This window comes from Mustelus asterias, chromosome 5 (assembly GCF_964213995.1).
Source record: "Mustelus asterias chromosome 5, sMusAst1.hap1.1, whole genome shotgun sequence".
NCBI classification, from domain to species: domain Eukaryota; kingdom Metazoa; phylum Chordata; class Chondrichthyes; order Carcharhiniformes; family Triakidae; genus Mustelus; species Mustelus asterias.
Genome location: NC_135805.1, coordinates 90,145,410 through 90,168,341, shown reverse-complemented (window position 1 = coordinate 90,168,341; position 22,932 = coordinate 90,145,410). Strand labels below are relative to the sequence as shown.

The 22,932-nt window shown below is 42.4% G+C and overlaps 1 protein-coding gene across 12 annotated transcripts in view; it reads right to left on the bottom strand.

Annotated features, from left to right (window-relative positions):
- The window catches only part of dnmt3aa (DNA (cytosine-5-)-methyltransferase 3 alpha a), a 516,733-nt gene that overhangs the window by 5,718 nt on the left and 488,083 nt on the right, over positions 1 to 22,932 (bottom strand). For all 12 annotated transcript variants that reach the window (XR_013497772.1, XR_013497773.1, XM_078213021.1 and 9 more), the window contains one exon: positions 15,281 to 15,399. Coding sequence is in view for 10 of the 12 variants with exons in the window: in XM_078213021.1 (XP_078069147.1) it covers positions 15,281 to 15,399 (119 nt within the window). In the remaining 2 variants the exon portion in view is untranslated. The remainder of the gene's footprint in view (positions 1 to 15,280; positions 15,400 to 22,932) is intronic.

Genomic DNA, 22,932 nt, shown 5'->3' with positions numbered 1-22,932 from the left:
AACCTACTGTTATCAATGTACACATTCCTAGATTTGAGACAACAGAAGAGATTGCGAGATTCTGCACTGACCCAAAACGATCCATAGCCCATCCCAACAAGCGACAAATGGATCCTCCTAAGAGATTTCAATGTCAAGAGTCAGGAAATATGCAAATCTCTGGAAGGGTGTGACAGGCAAGGAAGGAGTAGGAAAACTCCAGTGGAGTCCTCCTGATGAAATCTCTAGAATAGGATCTTGTCATAATCAACACCCTGTTCTGCCAGTGAAACGAACACAAGACTTCATGGCAACACTCATGGTCCAAACACTCCATTTGTCTGACAACTTCATTGTTTAAACAAGGGATAACAGAGATGTCCACATCACCCATGTTCTGACAGGTACTGATTACTGCTGGACCAACCTTCACATTTGCTAATCTATCACTTTCACCAGTCTGGCTCCCAAACAGTGGAGGCAGCAGCAGCAATGCCACAAGTAAATTAACATTGAATGTCTCAAAGATCCCATCAAGACACTTGTTCTCAGTCACACTTCACTACCAACCTCTCAACCTCCAGCCACCAGGAGCTACAGTGTGTCCATAGTACCTGGTTGACCCGAAAATCTACCATAACAAGCACCTGCAAAGAGGCCCTTGGTTTCGCTGGTAGGATACATTGTGATTAATTTGATGAACAGACCACAAGATATAGGACCTAACTGAGGATAAATGCAGAGCTTTCCTAGACTGGAAACTTCAAAACAGCTCAAGAGAAAAGGAGTAGTCTTACAGGTGGCTGAAGGCAATGGCACAGCATAAAAGCCTCAACATGAAGAACAAATCATGGATAGAAAGAGTGCGGGAGATCCAATGACAACTCACGGACATCAGTGACATGTGTGGTTGCTTCAGCGATGTTGTGATGATCTATGGTCCAAGCACGGCACAGTGCTATGGATGGCAGGATAGCATAGTGGTTAGCACTGCTGCTTCACAGAGCCAGGGACCCAGGTTTGATTCCAGCTTCGGGTGACTGTGTGGAGTTTGCACACTCGCCCTGTGTCTGCCTAGGTTTCTTCCGGGTGCTCCTCTATCCTCCCACAGACCAAAGATGTGTAGGTTAGGTGGATTAGCCATGGTAAATGCATGGTGTTATGGGGATGGCACCACAAGACATGATATTCATGTACAGAAAATTCAAGAAAAGTGCAAGGAACAGCACCAGCAGTTGTACGTGTGGCTTACGGAGTATGCTCCTCAAATTTGTCTGGGATTTGACTTAATTTTCGACCTACTCCACGAGGACATGCATGCTCTGATCCTTACGAATGGAACCACTACTATCTCACTGATAACTGGGCTAAGCAAGGCTGTTTCATTGCACCAACCCTCTTCTCCATTTCCCTCATTGCAATGCTGCATGGAGGGCTGGCTCAAAGTCCAGCTAACCAAGTGGTCACCTGGGGTGCAGTGTGCTGAGGATTGTCAAAAAATGGAGAGATGGAGCGAGAAAAAAGTAAATGGATAAAAAGAAAACAAATGAATAACTGGAAAATTGAATTACTTAAGGGATATGATACTGCATTACAATCTTAATTAGTGTTATTTAACTTTATATTAGTCAATAGTACACTTAAGGTGTCTTAACCCATCATGTAACTTGGTGTGGCTGAGCGTGGAAAATATGTTCAGAATGAAATCTGGACATATTAAATTAATTTGTTGGGAAATGCAATTAAAGAAAATCATTTTAAAGAAGCCAATTATTTTAGATCTTACTCCAGACATAAGTCATAGAAACCCCTACAGTGCAGAAGAGGCCATTCGGCCCTTTGAGTCTGCACCGACTCTCTGACAGAGTAACTTACACAGGACCGACCTCTCCCCTGCCCTATCCCCACAACCCCATACATTTCCCATGGCTACTCCATCTAACCTGCACATCCTGGGACACTCAGGGTCAATTTAGCATGGCCAATCCACCTAACCAGCACATCTTTGGAGAGTGGGAAGAAACCGGAGCACCTAGAGGAAACCCATGCAGACATGGGGAGAATGTGCAAACTCCACACAGTCACTTGAGGCTGGAATTGAACCCGGGTCCCTGGAGTTATGAGTGCTAACCACTGTGCTGCCATAACTCATACTGAGCAACGTTCATTTACAATAACAGTTTTAGATGTAGAAGATATTTCAGTTAAGGAGCATTTTCTCAGCAATAAACCAGTTACTAAAACCACTAGAAAAGGATTCTATGATATTATATTTGATTTCTTAAGAGAATGCAAGCTGGACTTACAAAACTGCAGAGATCAGGGTTATGACAATGGGTCCAATATGAAAGAAAGAATAGGCATGAATTTTAAAAGAAAATCTATGAGCATTTTAATGCCATGTGGATGTAATTCCCTGCCTTTAATAGTTGGGGGTAGTGCTGCAAGCTGCCTGGCATTCAATTCATTTTTTGGAACTCTCCAATACATTTATATTTTGTTTTCTGCTCCTGCTGTGTGGTGGCATTTACCCAAAAAAGATGTTAAATGTCTCACCATAAAGTCTTTATGTGAGATCGATGGGAGTGCAGAGGAAAATGCCTCAAAGCTATTTGATATGAAATTATTGGAATCTGAGAAGCTCTTTATGAGCTTTCAGAAATGCCTGTTTCTGGGAACTCTTAAATCACAACTCAAAGATTTCAAATTTTTAGTTATTATGAGGTTCTGTTATGATATCTTATTCAGAATAAATGCTGCAAGCAAAATTATGCAGAGTGTCTCTGTGGAAATGTGTACAATGGTTTCATTAATGAGTAATGTCACTAATTACTTCACTGATTATCATGCAACTGGTTATGAAAAGACACTAACATCTGCAAAAGAATTAGCCGCGGGGCTAGATATGGAGCTTCTTTTTAAAAATCAAGCGTAAGGCTCAAGAAGAGGCAACTTGAGCATGAGTGTTGATGATGTTCCAAATGCAGAAAATCTTGAAAGCCTGTTCAAAAATCATGTGTTTAACGTTATAGTACGCACAGCTACAATATTTCTATCGGAAAGAATCGAACAGTTACAAACTTCAATAACCGATTGGGATTTTTATATAACCTAAAAGATTTTCCAGGTTAAAATGAACTGCCAGGTGCATGTTAAAGGTTGGAGGATAATTTAAGGTATCAAAAAAGCAATGATATTAATGGCTGCAATTTACTGAACGCATTAGAAATTGCAAATGCAGTATTTTCTGGAGGTGTAAATTCCCCAAAGCAAGCGGTTAGATTTATCAACATAACAAGTTGCAGGATGTTCTGCCAAATCTGTGAGATGCATTCAGGATAATGCATACAATTCCAATAACTGTAGCCACAGGAGAATGAAACTTTAGAAACCCTACAGTGCAGAAGGAGGCCATTCAGCCCATCGAGTCTGCACTATCAACAATCCTACCTAGACCCTATTCCTATAATCCCACATATTTACCCTGCTAATCCCTCTAACCTACACATCCTGGGACACTAAGGAGCAATTTAGCATGGCCAATGCACCTAACCCAATCATCTTTGGACTGTGGGAGGAAACCGGTGCACCCGGAGGAAACCCACGAAGACATGGGGAGAATGTGCAAACTCCAAACAGACGATGACCCAAGCCGGGAGTCAAACCCAGATCCCCGGCGCTGTGAGGCAGCAGTGCTAACCAGTGTGTCATTGTGCCGCTTGCTGCAGCTGATAAAGATATACTTAAAGTCTTAGATGACACAAGAAAAACTAAATTCTCCTGCGATTTTGTCAATAGAAAATGACCTTGTGAGAAGTAAAAATATGGCAAGTACAATGAAAAAAACTTGCAGATCTGGAGTTCAGGAAAAAATATTTAATTAGGATAATAGAGTCATAGGGGTTTACAGCATGAAAACAGGTCCGTCGGCCCAAATTGGCCATGCCACCCAGTTTTTACCATTAAGCTAGTCCCAAATGCCTGTGTTTGGCCCATATCCCTCTGTATCAATCTTATAGTGTGAGGATTTGCATGACTGTTGTTGCGTTTGATTTAGCTGTGGTTTTACCTTTTTTTAAAACTTATTTGTACAGGGTAATAACTGCAGTTCTCTTTTTCCTTCTATTTTGTTATCATGATAAAATCATTTAAATTGTAAAAGGTCTTAAAGTTTCAGTTAGGATATTTGAATTTTTGTTGCGTTTGATGTTTTCATTTATCTGTTATAAATTTCTGTGTATTTTGAAATTATTTTGTCATATTAAAGAAATTATGAAAATGACAAAAGGTCTTCAGGACACTGAAATTCAATTTGTCCGGGGCACTAATAAACCTTGCATCAGCCCAGAGCGTCACCACCAACAAATTGCCCACAGCTGAGGAGATAATCTACAGGACAGACTTAATCATACAACACCAAAACCACTCATCTTTGCACTTCCATATGTAGATGACGTTTGTGTGTGTGCACAAACTCAGAAACTCAGCTCCAGGTTAATGTTGACACTTTCTCCGAAGCAAATTTGAAAATCAGCCTTTCACTAAGCACCTGGAAAATTGAAGTCCTCTTCCAACCAAACTCCAGAGAAAAATATTTTCCACAATTTATTAAGCTAACAATGGGATCCTGGAAAAAGTGGACATTTTCCAAATCTTGGGAGCCTCCTCATGACATAGGTAGGCATAGATAATGAAATTCAGTATCACCTCCGACATGCCAGCTCAGTCTTCGGCTACATTTGAAAGGCTATTTGATTACCATGATTTCAAACGAAAGTCACAGATTGCCGATCAGCAGTGATCCGTGCACTCCTATATGCTATGGAGACTTGGACAACCTACAGCAGGCACCTCAAAGCACTGTAGAAGCACCACCAGCATTGCCTTAGCAAGATTTTCGTGGTTCACGAAAGAGGTGGAATGTCTTGTGAAAAGGAAGAGGGAAGCTTATGTAGGGATGAGGAAACAAGGTTCAGATGGCTCGATTGAGGGTTACAAGTTAGCAAGGAATGAGCTGAAAAAGGGGCTTAGGAGAGCTAGGAGGGGACATGAGAAGTCCTTGGCGGGTCGGATCAAGGAAAACCCCAAGGCTTTTTATTCTTATGTGAGGAATAAAAGAATGACCAGGGTGAGGTTAGGGCCGGTCAAGGACAGTAGTGGGAACTTGTGTATGGAGTCAGTAGAGATAGGCGAGGTGATGAATGAATACTTTTCTTCAGTGTTCACCAAGGAGAGGGGCCATGTTTTTGAGGAAGAGAAGGTGTTACAGGCTAATAGGCTGGAGGAAATAGATGTTCGGAGGGAGGATGTCCTGGCAGTTTTGAATAAACTGAAGGTCGATAAGTCCCCTGGGCCTGATGAAATGTATCCTAGGATTCTTTGGGAGGCAAGGGATGAGATTGCAGAGCCTTTGGCTTTGATCTTTGGGTCCTCGCTGTCCACGGGGATAGTGCCAGAGGACTGAAGAATGGCGAATGTTGTTCCTCTGTTTAAGAAAGGGAATAGAAATGACCCTGGTAATTATAGACCGGTTAGTCTTACTTCGGTGGTTGGTAAATTGATGGAAAAGGTCCTTAGGGATGGGATTTACGACCATTTAGAAAGATGCAGATTAATCCGGGATAGTCAGCACAGATTCGTGAAGGGCAAGTCGTGCCTCACAAATTTGATTGAATTTTTTGAGGAGGTAACTAAGTGTGTTGATGAAGGTAGGGCAGTTGATGTCATATACATGGATTTTAGTAAGGTCTTTGATAAGGTCCCCCATGGTCGGCTTATGATGAAAGTGAGGAGGTGTAGGATAGAGGGAAAGTTGGCCGATTGGATAGGTAACTGGCTGTCTGATCGAAGACAGAGGGTGGTGGTGGATGGAAAATTTTCGGATTGGAGGCAGGTTGCTAGCGGAGTGCCACAGGGATCAGTGCTTGGTCCTCTGCTCTTTGTGATTTTTATTAATGACTTAGAGGAGGGGACTGAAGAGTGGATCAGTAAATTTGCTGATGACACCAAGATTGGTGGAGTAGTGGATGAGGTGGAGGGCTGTTGTAGGCTGCAAAGAGACATAGATAGGATGCAAAGCTGGGCTGAAAAATGGCAAATGGAGTTTAACCCTGATAAATGTGAGGTGATTCATTTTGGTAGGACTAATTTAAATGTGGATTACAGGGTCAGAGGTAGGGTTCTGAAGACTGTGGAGGAACAGAGAGATCTTGGGGTCCATATCCACAGATCTCTAAAGGTTGCCACTCAAGTGGATAGAGCTGTGAAGAAGGCCTATAGTGTGTTAGCTTTTATTAACAGGGGGTTGGAGTTTAAGAGCCGTGGGGTTATGCTACAACTGTACAGGACCTTGGTGAGACCACATTTGGAATATTGTGTGCAGTTCTGGTCACCTCACTATAAGAAGGATGTGGAAGCGCTGGAAAGAGTGCAGAGGAGATTTACCAGGATGCTGCCTGGTTTGGAGGGTAGGTCTTATGAGGAAAGGTTGAGGGAGCTAGGGCTGTTCTCTCTGGAGCGGAGGAGGCTGAGGGGAGACTTAATAGAGATTTATAAAATGATGAAGGGGATAGATAGAGTGAATGTTCAAAGACTATTTCCTCGGGTGGATGGAGCTATTACAAGGGGGCATAACTATAGCGTTCGTGGTGGGAGATATAGGAAGGATATCAGAGGTAGGTTCTTTACGCAGAGAGTGGTTGGGGTGTGGAATGGACTACCTGCAGTGATAGTGGAGTCAGACACTTTAGGAACATTTAAGCGGTTATTGGATAGGCACATGGAGCACACCAGGATGATAGGGAGTGGGATAGCTTGATCTTGGTTACAGATAAAGCTCGGCACAACATCGTGGGCCGAAGGGCCTGTTCTGTGCTGTACTGTTCTATGTTCTAAGATCCTCCGAATCCAGTGGCAAGAAAGACAATCCATCAGCAACATCCTCTCCTAAGCCAATGTGCCTAACATCAAGATGCTAATCACTCAAAACCAGCTCTACTAGGTGGGACATGTCTTTTATAAAACCTGACATCAGACTTCTGAAGCAACTGCTCTACTTGGAACACGGTTGTAACTGGAGATTCCCTGAAGGACAGAGGAAACACTTTAGGGATACCCTCAAAGCATCCCTGAAGAGGTTAAACACACTCGCCCACTCATGAGAGTCCATGGATTGTGACTGCCGTAGAGGGGAAGCCTAATTTGGGAAGGCACTGAACAAGGGACTTCATCAGGAACATACAGAAATGAAGTTGAGGCATTGGAGGGAGTGCACAAGCTCCGAACAACCCATCCACTCAACCCTTCAAACACGCCGACGGATCACACATTAGACTCATCAGTCATCTCAGAACTCATCGAATCAGATCCCAAGGGTCTAAGAGAAGAAAGTATTGTGCAATAAGGCACCATTAACTAGTAATCGCACAGTAGAAGATCTGCCTGGAAATAGTGATCATTATACAGCTGAATTCCATATAAAGTTCGAAAGCAACATAACTCCAATCACAAACAAGAATCTTATACTTAAAGCCAATTTTACACAGGTATGAGGGGAGAGCTGGCTGAAGTTGACTGGCTAAATAGACCAAAATGTACAGCACTGAATAAACAATAGGAAATATTTCTAGAAACAATTAAAAATGTTCAACAAGCACATTCCATTGAAAAATAAAATTTCAGCAAGAATGATCCATGCGTGGACTACTAAGGACATTAAGGATATTATTAGATTAAAAGAAGAGGTTTATAACGTTGGAAAGAGTGGCAGTGTGTCTGAGAATCGGGATTGTTTTAAAAACCAACAGAACCACCAAAAATCGACAAAGGGGAAAAAAATGAAGTTGAGAGTAAACCAGCCAGGTATGTAAAAACAGATAGTGAGAGATTTTACAAATACAATAACAGGAGCAGCATAGCTAAAATAAATGCTGGGCCTTTCAAGGCAGAGACAGGAGAAAGGATCATGGGAAATGAGGCAACAGCAGCACCATTGAACAAATATTTTGTTTCTTATAATGTGAAGACAGACAGAAATTACATACCAGAAAAAAGGGTAATCTAGGGGCTAATAAGAGTGAGAAAATTAAGGACATTAATATCAGTAGACAAAAAATAATGAAGAAACTTAAGGGACTAAAATCCAATAAATCCCCGGGACTTAATGATCCACATCCTAAGGTTCTGAAAGGATAGCTGCAGAGACAGTGGATGCGATAAGTATGATTTTTCAAAATGCCTTCGATTTTAAAATGTTGCATTGGGGGTTGGCATATTTAAGAATACTATTCAAGAAGGGAAGATGAGAGAAAACAGGGAACTACAGGTCGGTTAGCCAGAGATCAGTCATTGGGAAAATGTTGGCATCTATTAGTAAGAAAGGGTGTAGATACGCAGAGGGACCTGGGTGTGTAAGTCCACAGATCCTTGAAGGTGACGTCACAGGTGGAGAAGGTGGTGAAGAAGGCATATGGCATGCTTGCCTTTATAGGACGGGGCATAGAGTACAAAAGTTGGGGTCTGATGTTGCAGATGTATAGAACGTTGGTTCGGCCGCATTTGGAATACTGCGTCCAGTTCTGGTCGCCACACTACCAGAAGGACGTGGAGGCTTTGGAGAGAGTACAGAGGAGGTTTACCAGGATGTTGCCTGGTATGGAGGGGCTTAGTTATGAGGAGAGATTGGGTAAACTGGGGTTGTTCTCCCTGGAAAGATGGAGGATGAGGGGAGACTTAATAGAGGTGTATAAAATTATGAAAGGCATAGATAGGGTGAACGGTGGGAAGCTTTTCCCCGGGTCGGTGGTGACGTTCACGAGGGGTCATAGGTTCAAGGTGAAGGGGGGGAAGTTTAACACAGATATCAGAAGGACATATTTTACACAGAGGGTGGTGGGGGCCTGGAATGCGCTGCCAGGCAAGGTGGTGGAGGCGGACACACTGGGAACGTTTAAGACTTATCTAGATAGCCATATGAACGGAGTGGGAATGGAGGGATACAAAAGAATGGTCTAGTTTGGACCAGGGAGCGGCACAGGCTTGGAGGGCCGAAGGGCCTGTTCCTGTGCTGTATTGTTCTTTGTTCTTAATAATGCACGTGGTGGCACAGCTGTTAGCATTGCTGCCTCACAGTGCCAGGAACCCAGGTTCAATTCCTGGCTTGGGTCACTGTCTCTGCGGAATCTGCATGTTCTCCCTGTGTTTGTATGGGTTTCCTCCGGTGCTCCGGTTTCCTCCCACAGTTCAAAGACATGCTGATTAGCTGCATTGGCATGTTGAATTCTCCCTCAGTGTACTCAAACAGGCACCAGAGTGTGGCGACTAGGGGATTTTCACAGTAACTTCATTGCAGAGTTAATGTAAGCCTACTTATGACTAATGAATAAACTTTAATCTTTTAAAGAATCACCGGCTGTAACTGGTGGAGTGCTGCAAGAGTCAATGCTGTAACCTCAGTTATTTACAACTGACATTAATGACTTAGACAAAAAGAGAATAATGTATCTAAGTTTACTGATGATCAAAGCTAGCTGGGAACGCAAGCTATGAGGAAGACGCAAGAAGTTGCAAAGAGATAAAAGTAGATTATATACATGGACAATAAGGTGGCAGATGGAGTATAATGTGGTGTGAGGTTATTCACTTTGGTTGTAAGAACAGAAGAACAATATTTTAAAAAATGTGTTAAACCTGTAAATGTTGATGTTCAAAGGAACTTGGGTGTGCTTATAAAAGGAACACAGAAAGTTAGCATGCAGGTACAACAAGCAATTCGGAAGGCAAACTGCATGTAGACTTTGTTGCAAGGAGATTAGAGTACAAAATTAAAAATGTCTTGCTTGAATTGTTGGGGACTTTGGCAAGACCAAACTTGAAGTACTGTGTGCAGTTTTGGTCTTGATATTTAAGAAAGGTTAGATTTGCATTGGAGGTGGTGAGCAAAGTTGTGCCAAGGTGGTTCCTGGAATGAGAGGATTGTGATCTCTTTGATGAGAGGCTGAATAAATTGGGCCCATATTCTTTGAAATTGAGAAGAATGAGAGGTGATCTCATTGAAACATACAAGATCCTTAAGGTAAAAGCAAAATACTGCGGATTCTGGAATCTGAAATAAAAACAGAAAATTCTGGACAATCTCAGCAGGTCTAACAGCATCTGCGGAGAGAGGACAGAGCTGACATTCAAGACTCGAAGGTTTGATGACTTGAAGAGCTCTAATGAAGAGTGATCCAGACTCGAAATGTTAGCTCTGTTCTCTCTCCACAGATGCTGTCACACCTGCTGAGATTCATAAGGTGTTTGGTTGGGTAGACATTGAAAGGTTGTTTTCCCTGGTTAGGGAACCCATGCGTGTGGTAGTCTTGGGATAAGGGGCCTATCATTTAGGAATGAAATGAGGAGAAATTTCTTCATTCAAAGGATTGTGAATCTTTGGAATTATTTTCCCCAGAGGAGTGTGATGCTCCATCATTGACTATGTTGTAGGTTGAAGTAGAGTTGATTCTCCGCGCACCCCCGCGACGTGTTTCATGGCATTGGGAGGTGACCCGCCGTTGGCCAGCGGCAGAATCTTCTGGTCCCGCCATTGTCAAAGGGACTTCCCATTGAATCCACGCACCGCTGCACCCCCCCCCCCCCCACCGCTGGGAAATCTGCAGTGGAAGTTTGCTGTTAGCGGGTCTAGAAGATGCTACCAGCGAGAACAGCCAGAAAATTCTGGCCCTGGTCTCTCAACAAATCAATCAATCACAGAATGGTTACCTGAGAAAGAGGTCATTAAACACATTGAGCAGAATTCTTCCATCCCGATCATGACAGTTTTGGTGGTGGGCGGGAGAGGAGAATATCGTGGAGGTCAAAATGTTGAAAACTGGCCATGTAAAATCACATTGCAATTCTCCCAATGGTGGGTTCATGGTGGGTTGGTCTTCTTCCTGCCTGGCAGTTTGAAGGCAATTTGTATTTATACTGTGCTGAGTGACTCATGTAGCCACTTCAATAAAGGTCCAAAGTTCAACCGAGGGTGGTGTGCGAGGTGGGGGGTTGTGTGGTCTGAAAATGACAAGGTGGGGGGGGGGCATGCAACGTGGAAAGAGGGCTGTGCAAGAAGGGGGGGAAGGGCGAGGGCTCACAATGGCAGGCAGAGGGGCATGGACATGGATGATGATGATGAACAATGTAAAGCAGAGGGAAGACTGATGGGAGGGAAGCTGGACCCTGACAAGGCTGCATGAAAAGCTCACAAATCAGGGTGTCAAAGGGATACCACATCATTCACTGCAAGTGGATGCACAAAGACTCCAGATGCGGTGGACAGAGGTCCAAGTGGGGCATGGGCATTTTGCAGGTAGATGGGCTCAGGGAAGGGTGGTTGAACTGAGAAACAGACTTTTTCTTGAGGCTGCTACCCTTTTCCCTTTGTGTGACATCCCAGGCACAATTTCAAAAGGGCTAATATTTACCCTTCAATCAGCTTCACAAAGATAGATTATCTGGTTTGTGGGAGTTTGCTGTGCGCAATTTGGCTGATGCGTTCCCCACATTACAACAGTGATGACACTTCAAAAGCATTTCATTGGCTGTAAAAAACTTTGGGATATCTTGTGGTTGTGAAAAATGTGATATATATGTAGGTCCTTTTCTTTTCTTAGTTAGTGAGTGAAATACACCAAGATATCAGAAATATGGAAATGATTGGGAATGTATGAAAGGAACTGTCATTGTGTGCGTGTCATTAGCAACTGGAACCAGGACAGGTTAAGGTTAAAAGAAAATGAAATAAAACATTGATTTATCAACTTTACCATGATGACTTTTAAAAAATGAAAGGGAGGCCAATAAGAAGATAAGAGAGGTTTCAAACCTCCATAAAAGATTGAGAGGAATTACAGAATAAAATCAGAAACTGAATAGATTTACAGTATACATTCATGGTCATTTTTTACAGTAGTGTATTTTAAATCAATAAAGCAACAGACACTGCTCATTCAGTTTTCATTTCCTATCCAGTAAGGGAACATCTTTGAAATAGTGCTCCAAACAAAACTGAATTCAAAAGCAAGTTTAAAGGGAAGACAGGAGAGTAACAATTCAGATGTTGTACTTTTAGTCTAACTATGAAGTGCATTGGAAGAAATTGACTGTTGTAAAAATTGTTGGCTGGTCAATCTACAGACCAGCAATAAAATCTGTTAAATTCTTACACAAGATTGTGAGAATGTGAAATGTATCAAAAGACCACAAATGCAGTTAATTAAGGTATTTAAAAGGGAAATAGGTGCACGCATGGGAAATAAGTGTGACAAGGGATTTAGAGAAGGGAAATAGTGATTAAAAAGATAAAGAGCTAGGTATCTGTCTGCTAGAGCAACAGTGCGGTGGGCTATCTGGTTGCTATCCTCACTCAAAGAACAAGAACAAAGAACAATACAGCACAGGAACAGGCCCTTCGGCCCTCCAAGCCCGCGCCGCTCCCCGGTCCAGGATTGAATCCTGAATCCAGGATCCCCGCCCAATTTTCCAGCCTATCTACATCCTAATATCCTATCCACCGAGCTGTCCCTCACAGCTACGATGCTTTGTTCGTCACAACCTATTAACTCACCCCCACCCCCCCATTCCAGACCATGTGATCTCCAGGGAGAGGCGAAAACCCAGAGTGAAAACCCCAGGGCCAATATGGGGAAAAGAAAATCTGGGAAATTCCTCTCCGACCCCCTGAGGCGATCAAAACAAGTCCAGGAGATCACACTGGCCCTGATGTGAAAATGCTTCCCAACCCTATTCATTTCCACTTCTGCTTTATGAACACCATCTGAATTCCCTGCCCCCGAGACAGGTTCCCAACTATCCGCAGTCTCGCTCTGTACTGGCACCAGCAAGATGATCATAGAATGAAGCCTTGAAACGAGAAACAAAGAACAATTAGCCCGCGCCGCTCCCTAGTCCAAACTAGACCACTCTTTTGTATCCCTCCATTCCCACTCCGTTCATGTAGCTGTCTAGATAAGTCTTAAACGTTCCCAGTGTGTCCGCCTCCACCACCTTGCCCGGCAACACATTCCAGGCCCCCACGACCCTCTGTGTAAAATATGTCCTTCTGATATCTGTGTTAAACCTCCCCCCCTTCACCTTGAACCTATGACCCCTCGTGAACGTCACCACCGACCCGGGGAAAAGCTTCCCACCGTTCACCCTATCTATGCCTTTCATAATTTTATACACCTCTATTAAGTCTCCCCTCATCCTCCGTCTTTCCAAGGAGAACAACCCCAGTTTCCCCAATCTCTCCTCATAACCAAGCCCCTCCATACCAGGCAACATCCTGGTAAACCTCCTCTGTACTCTCTCCAAAGCCTCCACGTCCTTCTGGTAGTGTGGCGACCAGAACTGGACGCAGTATTCCAAATGCGGCCGAACCAACGTTCTATACATCTGCAACATCAGACCCCAACTTTTATACTCTATGCCCCGTCCTATAAAGGCAAGCATGCCATATGCCTTGTTCACCACCTTCTCCACCTGTGACGTCACCTTCAAAGATCTGTGGACTTGCACACCCAGGTCCCTCTGCGTCTCTACACCCTTTATGGTTCTTCCATTTATCGTGTAGCTCCTCCCTACATTATTCCCACCAAAATGCATCACTTCGCATTTATCAGGATTGAACTCCATCTGCCATTTCTTTGCCCAAATTTCCAGCCTATCTATATCCTTCTGTAGCCTCTGACAATGTTCCTCACTATCTGCAAGTCCTGCCAGTTTTGTGTCGTCCGCAAACTTACTGATCACCCCAGTTACTCCTTCTTCCAGATCATTTATATAAATCACAAACAGCAGAGGTCTCAATACAGAGCCCTGCGGAACACCACTAGTCACAGGCCTCCAGCCGGAAAAAGACCCTTCCACTACCACCCTCTGTCTTCTATGACCAAGCCAGTTCTCCACCCATCTAGCCACCTCCCCCTTTATCCCATGAAATCCAACCTTTTTCACTAGCCTACCATGAGGGACTTTGTCAAACGCTTTACTAAAGTCCATATAGACAACATCCACGGCCCTTCCTTCGTCAACCATTCTGGTCACTTCTTCAAAAAACACCACCAGGTTAGTGAGGCATGACCTCCGTCTCACAAAACCATGCTGACTATCGTTAATGAGTTTATTCCTTTCTAAATGCGCATACATCCTATCTCTAAGAATCTTCTCCAACAACTTCCCCACCACGGACGTCAAGCTCACCGGCCTATAATTACCCGGGTTATCCTACCTACTCCACCATGATCATGACTTATCTTCCTGCAGGTCATCCTTGAAGCATTAAAGGAGAGGTGGCAAAACTAAGGGGATAGAAGCATCCCAAAGATGGGAAGGGTGCTTTTTGTTTCAGTCTTTGGACTGGGGTCCTCCTCGTTTCAATGAAAGCCTCAGGAGAGGGAGAGGTGCCCACAACTGGGTCCACTCTTTGCAAGTGGGGCATGATTTGGCCTTTTATGGCTGCCCTGGGGGTTGTCATTCCTTCCTTGCAGTCTTGGGATCGGCAAGTGGAGTGGCTGAAAGCAGAGGAATTAATCATTGTGCCGAGCTCAAACGCCCGACCCTGCATTAATTGTAGCCTTTGATTCTTGGTTGGTGGAATGAAAATTTAGTTTGGGGTGGAGATGTGGCAGTAGATCTCCCTAAACAATTTTCCACCAATATACTGAACAAATTCGGGCAGAGTGAAATCCCATTCAAAAAGCTGATCAACAAAATGCACAGTCAGCTCAATGGGTTGAACTTCTTATGTAATGTTGGTTTGAAATATCTACTGGAGCTATTCAAAGATCAAATAGAATCTGCATTCTAACTACTGCTTGCAGGGCAATTTGACCTGACCATAGCGGTGCTCTCTAAAATCTGAACCGTGCGTGAACTTGCCGAAGTACCGGATTTTGGAAATTGTCGGAATGCTAGATAACTAGCCTAAGCAAATGAAGCAAATATTGCATAAATGTGTGTAAAGTCAGTTTAAAAATCATTTTAGTTGTATTATAAAACAATGCAGAATATGTAGTAAAAAGGGGAATACAGGTGGCATTATCCATTTCATAAATTCTGGGTCTATTTAGGACTCCTTTTACCCACTCAGTGGGAAGAGCCATCTCTCATGTGATTGCTCTCATAGAAGACTGTGATGCTGTCCAACAAAAGAACCTTTTTTATTAAACCCTACCTCATCTATGTTCAATTGCCCTGTATTGATAGCGAGAGGCTGCCATTCTATCAGTAGTTGGAAGTGAAAAATTGAGAAAAGCATACATACCTTTCCATTTCAGTGCACCAGAGAATGTCTTCCTTCTCGTTCATTAGGACTGGGAAATGCTGGTCTTTGCCCTGCTTGACAGAATTAGATCTAGTGGTGATGGTTCGCACTTTGTTGAACTAAAAGAAAAAAGTTATGCTTAAGACTAAAAAAAATCAAAACAACAATAAAAATCCCAACCTAATGAAACTTAAATAAGTTTTAATTTTACAAAATATTACTGAGGAACTTTAACACATATGCGCATACGGTTTAATTTATATTTCACACTGTAACATGATCTCAAAATTTCACATCACTTTCATGTTCCACACACAGATAGAAAGCAAGCTAAACAGATTCAGCATTTCTGGAATGGAGCCCATTGTATATAAAAGATTTAGGTTAGATATTTTTTAGCCTCGAATGTAACATTGTGGTTGACAATTCTCATTGGTGGGAAAAGACAATGTACTTTCAATAATGGGTTTGCCCATCTATCATCTTGAAAATAATGGTACACTATACATACGAATGATAATTAGAACCACTAAATTTGAGTGGAAGCAAATGATGAGCATTGCTTTTTGGTCACTTTACTAATGGATGGGCATTGGATCCTTTTTATTCAGCAAAGGCAAATCTGTAAAATTTAAACATGGCTACTGGAAGTAGATTATAGGCCATCTAAAAACTAAGATCAAATCTGAACAAATAATGAAATATGACACAAATATTATGTGTTTGAGATCAAATAGTGTCAAAAGTTAAGCTCAGCTTCTGTTAAACCAACTTTCTAAGTGAGTCACATGCCAAGAACACAACCCAACATGTGAACTAGTGTGTAGAGTCCATGGATGTGGGAGAGGCAAACAGGTAGAATTTGAAATATTTGTAGAGTATCTTTTTTCATATTTTTACAGTTCCTATATGTGAGAATTAATATTAGTATAATACTGTTATTATGCTTACTGCGCAAAAAGAAATCAAAAATCATGAAAATCATCAAGATTCCATTTTATTTGCAATATTGTTATTGTCTGTAGTAGCAATTGGCAAATGTTTATTAGCTTCATTCCCATGTTGAAACATTCTGACTGCTAACTAAACAATGGAGAGTTCCAAACAACTGAGCATGGCTAGTGGCTACAATCAAAATAATGAAAACACAAAAGTGACATCCAGAATGGAACTGCAAATTTACAAAATCAAAGCAAACTAGTCTGGTGAACAAACAACATGGGAAACTACTTGTTAATTGCATGGCCTCAACTGCTATTGTTGGAGCCAGGTATACAGAGTATACTATGACAACACGTATACAGTCACTGATGCCCTGGACCTGAAGAAAATCAGCCAATGCTGCAAACCCCAAGCTTTCTCATGCTGAGAAAGGTCAGTTGAGGAGGAGGATGTACTGGTTAGCTCTGGCGAATAGGATATTGGTGAACTGTTCAGTACAGCTATATACAGTTGGTTGGGAAATGTGGTTAACGATTCTGTAGTAGACTAGAAGGAGACAAATGGTAAAGCAGTTAGGCACTGTAGTGATTTTGAGAACCACTGCCAAAGCACAGTTCCTGGTCCAGCAGGAGGCTGCATAGGCCTGTACCAGCTTGCCCACAGCAGTGTAGCCACCTGATGTATCATCTACTGATCTTCAGATAGATCCAAGAAACTAACTTTTGGCTGTATACCCTGCATGGTGGATATGTCCTCCTATGAGTACCTACCATCACTCTTACCTTATCCACCACCCTTCCCTGATACTTTTTAATGTGCCTAGATGTTGCTGGTCGCTGAGGCTTCTGCTGGTACTGAGGACTGAACTTTCCCACAGCCTGGAGAAACCCAAATGCTGAGACCAAATGGAGATCCCAAGCATACACTCATTGCTGTAGTCAGGGGTGCAATCTTCCTGGAGGCAGCCTCCTGATTAGTTACCTTTGCCCGATTAGAAGGCCAGGATTTCTGGAGGCTCAGCAGCTACACTGGGAGAGGTAGTCGCTGCTGAGATAAGTTAGGAATTGTGTGTGCATGTATTTAAAGTTAAAATTATTAGGGGTAAAGTCATTAGGCCCCTCAAAGCAGAGGAGAAACCCGTCCAAGTGCATTGTTTGGGCTATGAGTATGAACTTTCCTGCCTGCGGCTGACCTCTGCACCCCCATTGGGACATGAAGCATTTGGCTCCCAAGACCCCCAGTTTGCTGCAAGAAGACTGACTCCATGGAAATGGCAGCCCCTGCAGGCAGTGTTGGGGCCACTTCACCAGATCGCCCCCAAATCAGACCCAATTGTGTCTGTAATCAGCTTAATTGTCTGTCCATTTTCCTGGTGCCGCCCACCCATGAGAAACTTCCCTGGCAGTAAATCAGGAAGCCGTCCCAAAGAGGCTTCCCCCATAACTTCCTGGATCCAATTCTACACACAGTCTGGGGAAATTCAGTCCCTCTCCTTTCACTCTGCTGTTCTTACCAAAGGTGAGTAAGGCAAATAATGTGAGAAATAAGCAGTATGGAAGGTGGAAAACTCTACCATCAATCCAGAAAACACAATGGTACACAGACCATTTGATCCAGTTACCTGCAGTGAGTTCATGTTGGGCAGGCAGGATTAAAATTGTCCATTATGTTTCAGCATCCTGGAGGACTGTGCTTTCATTTGTCATTGCTTGCAGGTGACCTTCATAGTGATGGTCTGGTAAAATTTATTAGGAATTTCCTATTGACAATGAATAAATTTAGTGTTGGATTCAAGGACAAGTTCCCAACTATTTAGTGATTAAAATTAGAATTTTAGTCTCCAAACTTTTGATTTGTTCTATGAAACATTACATTTGCAAGAAAGTGGTGTGGAGAACAGTTCCCTCTACGAATCATCTTGACAGGGCTGATATAAACAAGGATTCTTAAACCTGGCTTGGTTTAATTGGTAGTATTCTTGTCTCCGAATCAAAGTTTGTCAGTTCAAGCTGTCTTCAACATTTGCGCACACAATCTGGATGCTCCAATGAAATAATGAGGGCTTGTTGTTTTGCAAGCGATGTTGTCCTTTTAAACCATGATCTTATGTGCCAATTCTCGTAGTTTCGGTTGCTATTAAAGATCGCATAGCTGTTACTATTCCAACAGTTGCAAATGATTTTCTGAATATCCTGGCCAACACTCCTCCCTTAAATCCTGGCCAGCACTCCTCCCACATAGATTATCTGATCATTCACCACAATGTTGTCAGAACATGCTGAAAGTAAAATAGCTGTTGCATTTAGCTGACAGAACAAGAGTCACCATGCTTCAAAGCAATCTTTTGTCAAGGTTATTGTGACATTATTGAAAATAACACCAAGGTGTATTTTGTTCTATCAGTAGACAAGAGAAAAGGTCCACAACACTTTCCCTCTTTAATGCTTCCTGTTACATGATTCACATAGAAGGAATGCTGCTGGTTGTAAACCTTTGGAGCTTGAAACAAGTTTGAGCCATCGTAACTAAAAATGAACAGTCTAGATTTGACAACAGGAGTTATTTTAACATGGGCATTAATTAACTTACTTTAAGTAGGTTGATGCCAATGTTAAAATGATACTGATTTGAATATCTAGGTTACTTAAATATGAAACAAAGGTGTGGTTTAAACACAGATGTAGATGGTAAGGAAAATAAAAAAGTGTTGTGCGACATAACAAAACATTTAAAATATATATTGAAAGTTTATTTAAAAATAGACCTTGATAGAACCACATGTTTGTTAGCTCAGTTTTAATTCTCTCCTGTAAGTGGAACATGACGTTCTGAGAGGGCTCAGCACAGGAGTACAAGATGAAAAAGTAGCACGTCGAGTACTTAACTATAAAGAGTGATCATGTAATCAAGGTTTTTCTTTCTTGGGAAGATCTAATAGACATTTTAAGGCTACAAGTGGATTATATAAGCTTGACATAGCTAATTTTTTTCTGATGTACGCAAAATTGCAGAACTAGAAACGATAGATTCAAGTTGAGGAAAATAAGCATTAAATTAGCAATTCAGACAGAATTTTATATGAGGTGACATACATGTGGAATAGGATGAGTTGTGGTTTGAAACTGCAGGAAGTTTGGTATCATAAAGGATTCATGGCAATAAATAATATCGAGTTGAGAAAAGAAAGGCATTAATCACTTGAGCTGGCAATGTGGGTGATTGATCTTCTCTGACCTAAAATGAGTTACGATGACATTGTAGTTTAATTGCTCACAGCAGAAGTAGACAGTGGGCTGGTGAAGCTTGTGGCAGCAGGAAATGAGGCGGGCAGGGGCACTTAATTGTGTGGAAGGTGAAATTTTAGATTCCTGATGACAGAATAAATGCTGGGAAGTAAGCTGGATTAAAGGAGGATTGTGGTTCCCGATGGCAAGAGTCAGGAACCTATTTCTAATGTATTAGCATGTCATACATACTTATTAAAACACATGGTCACTAGATGAATTTGTGATTAAGTAACCAGCCAAAACATGTGCCTTCAGACTCTCAAGCCATTTAAAGGTGGCGTGCAACAGGTGAGGTAGTTTTCCTCATGCATTTAGAATGAACTGCTTTTCTTGTATGGCCAACTTTGTTGAACCAGGGAAGAGAAGTCTGAGCTGTTGCATTGAGCTTGGGTGGCGGCTGTCCAGGGAGGACAATGCATGACTGCCTGGGGGAGGAGGTCTGCTCGCAGCATCCCTAAGAAAGGTTGTGGGGGTCAGAAGGAGGGCATTGGACAACAGAGGCATGATTAATCTTTGCGGAGGTTGGGAGAGTCAAAGGTAACTGAGGACAGGTCAAGCATGATAGCAGGAGGGAACAAGGATGATGGTTAGCAGGTTGAGGATGATAAGGAGCAGATCCAGAGTGCTGGGAGGTAACAGGGTTGGGGGCAGGTCCAGGACAGAAAATTGATCAAGGGTGATGATGGGTGGCTCGAGGGTGACAGAAGGCTGGACCAGGACTAGGGTGATGGAGGGAAGGTCAAAGATGATTGGGTGCAGGCTTGCAGCTTCCAGGATAAAGGTGTGGTAGGTGGGGAGCAGATCAAGTTCAAAATCCTCCGCTCAGACAAGCAGAATGAGACATGGCTTGCAGAGGAGTGGATGCCTGTTTTGGGTGCTGATTAAATATGTGCCTAGAACTTTGACTGTGGAGTAATGGTGGGATCGATGACTTCCTGTGGGCCCCCACCACACACTTCACTGTGTTCCTCAAACCGTGCATGACTAGTTGACTGGCTGCCACATGACTGCGTGTTGCCAGCCATTCTGCCTCTGAACGGAAGTCCCGTTCACTTCTGGTCCACTTGGGACATTCACCACTGCAAATGATTCAGCCCTGTGATTCTACCCATAGCCCAGCAGCTAGGAAGTAACTTTTTTTTAACAAAATGTATCGTACTCCGCCATATTATTCAGTGTCAAAAAAAAAGTGAAAAACATTACGGTTAGAGCTGAAGAGGTTTTCTCAGTCTTTCTCATAACTGATGCCAGTAAAACAAGAAAATTCAAGCAAAAAGGCTGATCTTCACAGATGGAATTCTCTGGTGAGCTATCTATTATTTCATGATAATTTTGGGTGTACATGACATGCAATATTTCTATAGGGTTCTTAGTCTGTTTTTGAAAAGAAACTCTAATGTGAGAAAATTATACCTGGGCAGACTCATGAATGTGTAATGAGGCTCACATAATTTGGGTAAAATGTAAAATCGTTGCACCCATCATTTTTTTCTGAAAAAATGAACTTCCCATGTTTTGGTGGTTTGCATTTGAATTTGAAAAGAAAATCCTCTCACTTTTATGTTATTTAATGTTAATTTAAATGGTATCAGGTTAGTCAGTTTTGTAAAAACTTTGAACTGACTGGAACTTGAAATAATAAAAATAAAGAAGCTGTTTCAGACTTCAGTGTTTGATTGTTTCTTTGACATTACACTGCAGCATATCCTTGATGAGGGCCAGTTGATTAAGGGTGATGGTGGGTAGCTCCCAGGTCCCTGATCTGGCTGTATGTATTGGAAGTTTTCTAAGACTGATCAGCTTGGCAGGATATTTAGGTCTAAAATCCTTCGAGCATTGTGGTGGACTCTTGCTATGCCTTCAGCAAGAGTCCACTGAAAAGGACACAAACTTTGCCAAGAACTAGATTTGCTGGCCCCCATCAATACCTTAGGACATAGATTGAGAGTCCAAGGGTGGGATTTTCCGACCGCGCACGTCCCATGACTGGAAAATCCCGCCCAAGGTCAATGAACCTTTCCATGGTCTGCCTCCCGCCTGCTACGATTGTTGTGGAGGGCGGGGTGGGAAAATTCCACTCATCGATGCATTTACCTGACAGAGGAGGCCATTACGCCCATTGAGTTTATGCCTCTTCTCTGTTGTGCAACCTAATAAGTCCCATTCTCCCGCTCTATCCCCCCTAGCTCAGCATGTTTCCTTTAAATGTCCATCAATTTAGTTTTGATATCATTGATTGTCTCTGCTTCCACCAACCTCATGGACAGTGAGTTCCAGATCGTTACCACTTCCTTCAAATAAATATTCTTACGCACTTCCCCACTGAAGCTCTTGCCCAAACCTTAAATCGGTGTTCCCTAGTCCTTGTGCCTGTAGCAAATGGGAACAGTTCTTCCTTGTCTATTTTATCCAAACCTGTCATAACTTTGTTCACTGCTATCAAATCTCCCTGTAATCTCCATTGCCTTAAACCCACCTTCTCCAACTTGAAACAAAAACAGAAAATGTTGGAAAATCTCAGCAGGTCTGACAGCATCTGTGGGGAGAGAATAGAGCCAACGTTTCGAGTCTAGATGACCCTTCATCAGAGCCCTTTGCTTTTATCTTCTCCAACCTGATTTTGTTATTAAAATCCTCTATCCCAAGAACCATTCTGATAAATCTCTGCAACCTCACATCTTTCCTTAAGTGTGGTGACCAGAAATGGATGGAATACTCGAGTTGTGGACTAACCAAAGCTTTTTAAAGGTTCAGCTACCCTGTTGTTGTACTCAATTCCTCTATATAGGAACCAAAGATCCCAAATGTTTCTCTAACTACTCTCAATATTTCCTGCCACCTTTAAAGATCAATGCCCTCCCAGATCTCTCTTCCCCTGCATACTCTTTAAAACTGTGCCATTAAGTTGATATTGTCTCTATCCCTTCTGCCAAAATGCATCATCTCTCTTACTTCTCTGTGTTAAAGTATATCTGTTACTTGCCTTGCTAGTGTATTCATGTCATGCTGCAGTCGATTACTATCATCCTCATTGCTTGCCAATCCTGCAAGTTTTGTATCATCAGCAGATTTTGAAATTTTACTCCGTATTCCAATATCCACGTCATTTATTTATATCAAAGAAAGCAATGGTCCCAGCAATGACTCTTGGAGAAGCCCATTGCCTACCATCCCCCAGTAGGAAAAACACCCATTTACCATGACTCGCTGTTTTCTGTTCTGAATCCGATTTTTTTTTTACCCAAGCTGGCAATGTCTCTCCTCTTCCATGAGTCATAATTTTATCAACCAGCCTTTTATGCGGTACTTCGTCAAATGCTTTCTTAAAATCCATACAGACAAGATCTATTATAATTCCATCATTAACCTTCTCTGTTACCTCATAAAAAAATCAATTAGATTAGTCAAACATTATCTGCCTTT